The 8,708-nt window shown below is 42.6% G+C and overlaps 1 protein-coding gene across 1 annotated transcript; it reads left to right on the forward strand.

Annotated features, from left to right (window-relative positions):
• Positions 1–1,249: 1,249 nt before the first annotated feature.
• On the forward strand, positions 1,250–8,361 carry CAMLG (calcium modulating ligand). Its single transcript, XM_042790384.1, has 4 exons — positions 1,250–1,473; positions 2,841–3,295; positions 4,049–4,114; positions 5,752–8,361. Exons 1-4 carry the CDS (start codon positions 1,314–1,316, stop codon positions 5,941–5,943), a joined length of 873 nt encoding a protein of 290 aa, XP_042646318.1. The 5' UTR covers positions 1,250–1,313; the 3' UTR covers positions 5,944–8,361.
• Positions 8,362–8,708: the final 347 nt, after the last annotated feature.

Genomic DNA, 8,708 nt, shown 5'->3' on the forward strand with positions numbered 1-8,708 from the left:
ATAGAAAGTATCCATGTCCCTGTCTTCAATTTGGTTTGCCTTTCAGGTACTTTTGCTATGCCTCTTAGCTATGTGAATGTTCAGCTGAGGGAAGAGTACTGTGGCCCAGTTTTATCACTTTGCGATGCAAGTAGAGATGTGATGGACTTTGTTGTACATAAATATTAATATTATGCCAACTCTTTCTTGCTAGAAAGAACCAAAGATGGTCCCTGGTTTATGATGTTACGGTAATTCTGAAATCTGCAAGAGGTCCTTGTTCCCTTGGGTTTTTTTCTGCAGTATGCATAGTCAATCTCTTCAGCTGCTTACTGTGTTACCAGCAGTGCAGTGACACTACACTGGGAATACGATTTCAGAAGCTGACCTGTGCTGCCTAACAGTCCCCTACGAGGCTTTTCCCTACACTGTGTACTCCTTTCATGGATGTGTAAAAACATCTGTGTATTGGAGTGCCAGCAAACAGCATATTCTCTTTGCCTGTTTGGAGTGTGCTCAGAGGTGACAAATTAACTTCCTAAATTCAGCTTTTCCAACAGAAAAATCTCAAAACCTGGCAGTGGGCTCCTCTGTGCAGTGATCTCTTCTGAGGAGCACAGATGGGGCTAGAAATGAAACAGCTCTGTGCACTTAACCTTGTGAATACATCTGATATTCTGCTGCTTTTGTATGATCACAATTCTAACTTTGTCGCTTTTCTAGTTATGGAGTGTTAGGTAACTACTACTTTGGTTAGAAACATAAACGTTCACTTAGAGTATAAGTTTCTACACAGAACACTGCTTTCAGATCCGCAGGGTAAGGAAAATGTTACCATCCTGGGCTAGCTTTTATACTGAAGTGTCAAGCAGAGTCGCCTCACCGCACGGAAAGTGGCTTTCCCAGGTTTACAGACATCAGAATTTTAAGCAAATGATGGCAGGAGCTGGCACCCGCGACCTAAGTCACGTCGCAACCGGGGTGTTTTTCCCATATCCAGCCTCTCCCCTTCACCTGGCAGGAACCCTCCCGCTACCCCGCCTCCCACTCAGCCAGCGGGAGCCGCCATCGCCCCTTCACGGCGCGGTCACCCTTGCCTCTCGCGACGTCACTTCCGAGGCCGGAGCGGCCATCTTCAGTGAGGGCGCCCTCCCTCAGCGAGCACGGCGCGCCAAGGCCGCTCCCGCTGCGCGGCCCGCTGTTTTCCTGCCCTGAAGCAAGGTGGCGGCGCTTGCTTCAGCGGCTGGGTGGCGGGAGGCGGGCGCCTGCGCGCTGAGGCCGGGCGGCCCCATTGTGCGGCGCTGAGGGAAACGCCGCGGCCTTTCCTGGCGGGGATGGAGGAGGGCGGCGGGGCGGCAGCGGCGGCCCTGGGGGCACCCGCCGGCCTCTCGGCCTCCCAGCGCCGAGCCGAGCTGCGGCGGAGGAAGCTGCTGATGAACTCGGAGGAGCGGATCAACCGCATCATGGGCTTCCACCGGCCCGCGGCGGGCAAGGGTGAGCCTTGTGGCGGGAGGCGGCGGGGCTGCGGCGGCGGCGTGAGGGCTCCCGGCCGCGGGGCTGGCCGCAGTGTCCGGCCGCGGCTTCCTTCTGCTGTAACCGCTCCCTGCGGGCTCCTCGTGGGACGGGAGCGGCTCTGGTGCGGCCTTTCAGTGAAGCACGACCTTCGCTGGTCCTCGAGAGGCCCGCGGATAAAATACATGTGTCATCAGAAACGTGCTGAAATCGGGTCTTGGGGCCTGTTGCTGTTCTTACATAGCGAGTAGACAAGCTGTCACTTCAAGTAGTTTTTCTCAGTTGAAGAAACAATCAGCCTCCCCCGCATTTTCATTCAGTAACTGCTTGCTTTCATAGCTGTGTTTTTTAAATCAAAGTTTTCTTGCATTTGGATAATGAGCAGTTATTGGGTGTTTGCGGTTGGCAGGCAGAATTTTCTTGCGGTTTCATAGGTAGGCCGTTTATATTTCTGTATGTACTTTGAGAAAGCTGTGTTGTCAGACAGTTCTCTGATTTTGGTTTATTGCCCATAAGCCATAAATCAGTCTCCTTTAATACTGAAAAATACTCCTTAAGAGTTGGTCCTTCCTATCCAGTAGGACCAGACCTGTTCTGCATGCTTCTTGGTTTGGTTTTGTTCTCTGGCATCACGTCTTTCACTGCAAAATGGGGGTTGACACTGCTTTGCCTCTGACAGTGGGGAAGAACAAGCCAAAGTACACTTCTATTGTCTGCTTATTTGTCAGTCTTTAATGCTCCTTCTGTGTGATTCACTTTCTGTAAATATTCTGTCTTTTTTTATGTTGCTCCATGTATTTGGAGCATCTTTCCTCTTGCACATACAATGTTTGCTTAAGGAAGTCCAGTGTTTCCATTTCTCCATTGCTGACTGACAGCTTCAAATTCCCACTTCTGTTGCACAGCTTTCTGTTTCGTGTCTGCCCCATTTCTAAAGACTGCCGTGCAATGCATGTGGTACATGTTGGGTTCTTTATAGGCTGGTGGAGGGGAGCCTAAAAGTATAATTCTGGTGAAGTTGATGAGCATTTTCAGTCTGGTCTGTTGTGTGTCCTTCCCTTTTCGTTACCGGAATCTGTGGTGTAACCTGAGTGTAAACCTTTCCTTTGATATGCAAGCAGGTTGTGCATCAGCTGAGCCTATTCCTTTTTAAAATGGGATTGCTTGTGTTCAGGTGTGTCAGATGGGTTTGTGATTAACAATTAGCACATTTATTAATCATAAATCTGTCTTTTCACTTTGGAAGTGGAGACATCAAGTCAGGATCCCAATCCAGTACGGTTAAAGTATTGTTTCATGTACCTGGTGTGCATAACTTTTTTTTTTTTTTTTTTTCCCCTCTTCTTTAGATGATGAAAGTCACACAGAATCAAAGCTTCATCACGAACAAGATAAATCAAACTCCCTTCCCATTCCTTCCGTTTCCAAGCGAATTGTGCTTGGTGATTCTGTCTGTAACATGGCAGGCACGGCTGACCATGCAGGCAGCATGTTAGACCTCAAAGGGGATAAGGACTTGTTCAGTAAAACTCCAGAGCTTGTCAATGAGGGTACAAGTGAACTGCGTCACCGTAACAGAGGGGAACTGCCATCTGAAGCTGCACCACGGCCACCTAGACATGGATTAGACCAGTACTTATCCAGGTTTGATGAAGCTCTGAAGCTGAGGAACCAGCTGATGCATGAGAAGCCAAGCCAAGAGAATGGGAATGCAGTGGAGGAGTTTGACTCTTTCCGCATTTTTAGATTGGTGGGATGTGCTTTGCTCGCCATCGCAGTCAGGGCTTTTGTGTGCAAGTACCTGGTGAGTTCAGGAAAATAAACAGTCCTATTCTGTTTTGCTAGTTTACTGCAAGCCTACCGTGAAGTACCCTTTATCTAGGGCTGAAGGCTGTCAGTAATAACTGAGTTGGGAACTTAAGAAACTATACGTTTCTGACAACTGTATTAAACATTAAAAAAAAATCCAACCTCTGAATTCTTTGAAATGGTGTTACCTAACATAGCCTCTGTATAACATCTGAGAGTAGCGCACTGGTCCATAGTGTTTGAGGAGCAGAAGCACTGGAACAGTTGCTGCAGCTTGAGTCCCCTGCAAGGTTATTCCCATCTTTGTGAGCGTGAGTCAACTGCTTTTCTAGTTCGAAGTCTACAAAAGAATAACAGGGTAAGAATAACAATAGTTTTCCTAAGATAAGCAGATCCTACTCATTTATCAATCTTCTGAAAAAAGCAGTTCCTCAGTACTCCAGAGGCGTGTGGCTGGTGCAGCCTGCCACCTCCTGGATCACTCCACTCATTTTTACACACTGCTGTATGCTGCTGCGATTTGAGGGTTTTAGGCTCAAGGAAAATAAGGCAGAACCTTATTTTTGACATTTAACTTGTCTAATTAGGCTTGTAGTATTCATAAATACTATTGCTGTTGTTCACAAATTATTTTTTTACCTACCTAATTTTCTTTTATGACTTGGGAAAGCATTCAATTTCTTTGTTTTCTTAGCTATTACTTACTATGACCAAGTTAATTTTCGTATATTCTTTTCTGTTTCTTCAGTCAATATTTGCACCATTTCTTACTCTACAACTTGCTTACATGGGACTGTCCAAGTACTTTCCAAAGGTAAAGTATTTTTTTAGAATAAGATTAATTTGAAATGTTTTAAATTTAAACTTGTGCTTAGATTGTATTGTTTTAGGACCAATGCATGTGAAGTATTATTCCCTTGTTTTAAACTGTAGAATTGAGAGTTATCAAATGCTCATAATTGATACTAGTTTCTAATCTTTCCAGATTTAGTACAAATCTTTTCTAGTAACTTGTTTAGCTGTAGCCTAATTAAAAGCATCTGACGAGGAAAGCCGGGTAGTTCTTTCATGTCTTTAGGAAACTTGCTTTTCTCTTAGACCATGCTCTTCTGTGGTTAATTTGCTCTGTCAGCAGCTGTTTTGTATGTGATACCTGGAGGAAATCTGGGAAGGTGTTCATTAAAAAATGAGACAGCCCTTGGGTTTTAAGGGCCCTGCATTCCATTGCTAGTATCAGTTTGAATGGCAGCTTGAAATGAGACATTTATTTGTGTGTGCAGCTTGAGGCTTATTAGCAAGATTTGCTGTATCACTTCCTTTATGTATTTAGACCAGTTAATTGTGCTGAACTATTTGTTTGGGTGATGGTTTTGTCAAGTCTACAGTGCAAAGTGGCTTTGAATGATGCTCAATCCATAGTTGAAAGGGAAAATTTGCATTTTAAAAGGAATAATAGATTACCTGTAGAGAATCAGAATGAATTGGCAGTACTTTTTTAGTTAAGCGTATCATTGAAAACTGAACTTCATAGTAGTAATTCTAAGGTGACATGTCCAAACACAAAAGACTAGAATTAGCCTTAGATTTGCACCAGCTCATCTGCTAGATCTTTTTGATCTTGTTTCTGCTGTCTTTAAAATCAGCTCTTCAGTTTCAGAATTTAAAGAGGTGGTTCCTTTCCACATCTTGATTTTATTGCACTTAGCCCTAGATGAGGTCAATCAGCTTGTTAGCCTTCATTTTTCTCTCATGAAACCTAGAAAGATTCTTGAAAGCTTAATTTAGATTGGATTAAGATACCCAGCAAGTGTCTGGAAATTACCAACATTTTCAGCTACTATCACCTTTTCCTGCCTCCCACACTTTGCATCCTTGGGATTCTTCATTTTAAGGACAGAAGAACGGCTTTCAAAAGGGCTTTTAGGCATTTCTGAGTTCAGCAGATAAAATTGCCAAATTGAGTCATACTAAAACAGAAAGAAACAGTTTTCAATTCTAAATATTTTTGTGTGTGTGTGTTAGAAAAGTAACTGGTTTTTGCCAAGTAGTGTGAAGAGATTAATCCTGTCCTGCCAGCAGAGGATGCCTGGCTTTGCTTCATACAGCCAGGTTGCCCTTGTCTGTAACTTCCCACTCCTGCAGAAGCTGCTGCACAGCCCCACTTTACAGCCTGGGTGAAGTAGGGATGATATCTGTGATTAATTTTACCCATTGTTAACCAGCTTCTCACTCAGCTCCCTTGGATCCATCACAGCATGAATCTGTAGCTACGATAAGTGTTGTGAATCCTGGAGCTTGTCTGGAGAGAATCAATCCAAACCTGCTACTCTTACCAATGAATTTGGAATGTGACTGGCTGTGTGTGAAATTGGCACAATATTTGTGACAGGTAAAGCAGAAGTGGATTATAACAGAAGGACTAACCTAATACTCTTTTTTTTTTTCTTTTAGTGTGAGAAGAAGGTGAAAACGACAGTATTAACTGCAGCTCTTTTACTGTCTGGAATCCCTGCAGAAGTGATTAGTCGCTCCATGGACACCTACAGCAAAATGGGAGATGTTTTCACAGACCTTTGTGTCTATTTCTTTACTTTTATCTTTTGTCATGAACTTATCCTGGTTTTTGGTTCTGAAGTACCATGATGTCTGTAGAATTCAACACAGTTACACTAAAGCTTTCTGGACTATATATCCTTTAGCATCTGACTGGGCAGACAGGTTTAAACCTTCATTAAAATTCTTACCTGTTCAAATGCTTGAAAGGAGCCTTAAATTCAGTGAGTTTGGGAAAGGAAGAGCAGAGTCCCAGACTGCCAGTTGTTGGTTCAGTTTATTTAAATACTGTGTCTACCTATTACAAATGTGAAGAATAGGATGCAAGTGTCAGTGGATGATTTATTTGGTCTAGATGATGCCCTTCTCAGCCTCCTTCATAAACATCTACAAAGCTGCCTTTGTTCTTTTCAGTGAGAACAAAGATAAGAGACTTCCTATCAGCAGAACCATATATATATATACATATATCCAGTATGACTATAGCTGACAAGAACTGCTCGTTTTGTGATGTTCCCATTTTTTAAAGAAAGCTCTACATAAAAGAAATCCTTGTATTCTGTTTAAATTCAGAATGTTGAACAAAGTAGCTGCTTCTGGAGAATGTTGGTGAAACATGCCACTGTTGTCCTAACGCTTGCCTTGCTATACATTATTTGTTGTGATTGTGATTAATTTCATTTGATGATTATAGTGCTAAACAGCTAAGCAAAACCAACAACAAAAAAGTCCTTTTGCTTCCAAATGTAATTAATCAAAAAGTAGGAGGAAACAAAATCATTCATCTCACCTGTTTGTGAGTTTCCAGCAGCCTAACCCTAGTGTAGCTCATACATGTGCTTCCATTCTGATGCCTTTTCATTATTACTGTTCATCTCATGAGGAGAAAGTTGTATATATTGGCAACCAACCTCCAGTATCAAAAGTTTGCTCTAGTATATGTAAAACTTACAAGGGAATTTTTTTTTTTTTCTAGCTCCTTGCAGGATTGCATAGCACAACTTTCAATACAACATTAATTTTTTCAGTTTGTCTCTATTACCAGACATTTCCATGTAAACAGAATCTTAACTCCAGAGGAGTTCTGCTCCTGCTGTGCAGTACTACAACCCAACAGTATACAGTCTTTGATTCAGCAGTTACTTAATTTAACCTTTTTGGTGTGTTCTTGAAATTGCCCCAGTGAAATCACAGTAGACATTCCTGTTTAAATCCTATATACTACAAGTTTCAGTGAAATAAAGCAGTGCACCGAGTTGACTTCCACATGAAGATCTATGTGTGAAGCGAGAATATAATTTTGAATTTCTTTCTGTGGATGTCCAACCGCATGGGTGACAAGACAAGTAGAGATGAGTCCTGTCACTGGATAAAGCTGCAAGCTAGTGAGTGCTTTTGTTTTCATTCTCATACGAATTTTGCACAGTGAGAGGAAGGAAGTGTCATTCCAAATAGTCAGTATAGACACTGATAATTGTGAAAATTTCCATTGAAGCTAAATTTGATATTATTTTCAACTTGTAGTTTTCTGCCTAGAATCTGTACTTTCAGGTATTCTAGGCCAATGCCTTTTCTTAGCGTAGAGAAACACCTATGTATCTTGGTATTTATCTGCATAAATTTTTTTAGGGAGCAAAAGTGTTTGATTATTCCTCTTTAAAGTAAATAGCCCTGCTTTTTAATCCTTTCTGTTAAAGCTTCCTGCTGTAATTTTAGCACTGCATTTCTGCCTCTTAAGTTAGGTATGTTTGTTTGTGGCATGAAAACAAGAAGCTTACATTTGGATTTGACCATTTTTATGTTTTTACTGATTATTTTACAGTGAATATCATGTTACAAGTGTCCAGGACTGGGCTGCAAAAGAGTCTGACTTAGGTCTATTAGCACCAATATTTATTCAGAAGCTTTAAATTTGTTTATATTAGACAGGAATTTCAGCAAATTGAAATAGTGGTCATTTAAATTAAGATTGAGATATGTAAATAATGAGTTTGCTCAAAAGTTGTTCTCTCTATTTATACACTCAAACGTAATACAAATTAATCGCAAAAATACCATGTACTAACATCTGGAAAAGCAATGAATTTTTAATCTGCAACATAAAAATCTGAATCCTTATCAGCTAAATACTAAAAAACTAGCTGACCCCACCAGCTGTATGTTCACTCAACCTTTTGCACTATCCTTCTGTTCGAGGAAAGATGAAGCGGGTTTTCTTACGCGGTGAAAGAAATCTTGCTGTGAAGACCTAACCTCAAACTTTTCAGCCCGTAAACACTGGGATTTGTTCGATGATGTCAGGGTGGGCTGGAGGAATTCTGCCTGCCCCTGGGTGAAGAGGCGTGGTGCCTGGAGGGGCTCATGCCAAATGATGCTTCTTCCCCTTTGGTCAAGAAATTATTCCTTTTAATTCCATTTTTAACTTATCTCTGTTCAGGTACATAATTCTATTTAATGTTTATTGCCAAACTGATTGTTTTCTATTAAAAGTATATTTGTTACCCCCTTCCTTGGCCGTTTGTCCTGGCTGGGGAAGAGGGCTAGGGGGTGTGATGGGTCGCCTCTCTCCTGGGCTGGGCTGTGAGGACGGGGCTGGTGCCTTTCCTCGGGCGATTGCAACAAGTGTGTTGGCGGGCAGCTGCCCGTTTTTGGGGTGCTGCCTGTCACTGCCTGTTGCTGACCGTTTTTGGGGCGCTGCCCAGTTTGGGGTGCTGCCTGTCACTGTCTGGTTTTAGGTGCTGCACGTTTCAGCGTGCAGCCTGTTTTTGAGGCGCTGCCTGTGTTGGGGTGCTGCCCGTTTTAGGGGCACTGCCTGTTTTTGGGGTGCTGCCCGTTTTGGGGGCACTGCCTGTTTC

The sequence above is a fragment of the Tyto alba genome, unplaced genomic scaffold (assembly GCF_018691265.1).
Source record: "Tyto alba isolate M040663 unplaced genomic scaffold, T.alba_DEE_v4.0 Super-Scaffold_17, whole genome shotgun sequence".
In the NCBI taxonomy this organism is placed as follows: Eukaryota; Metazoa; Chordata; class Aves; order Strigiformes; family Tytonidae; genus Tyto; species Tyto alba.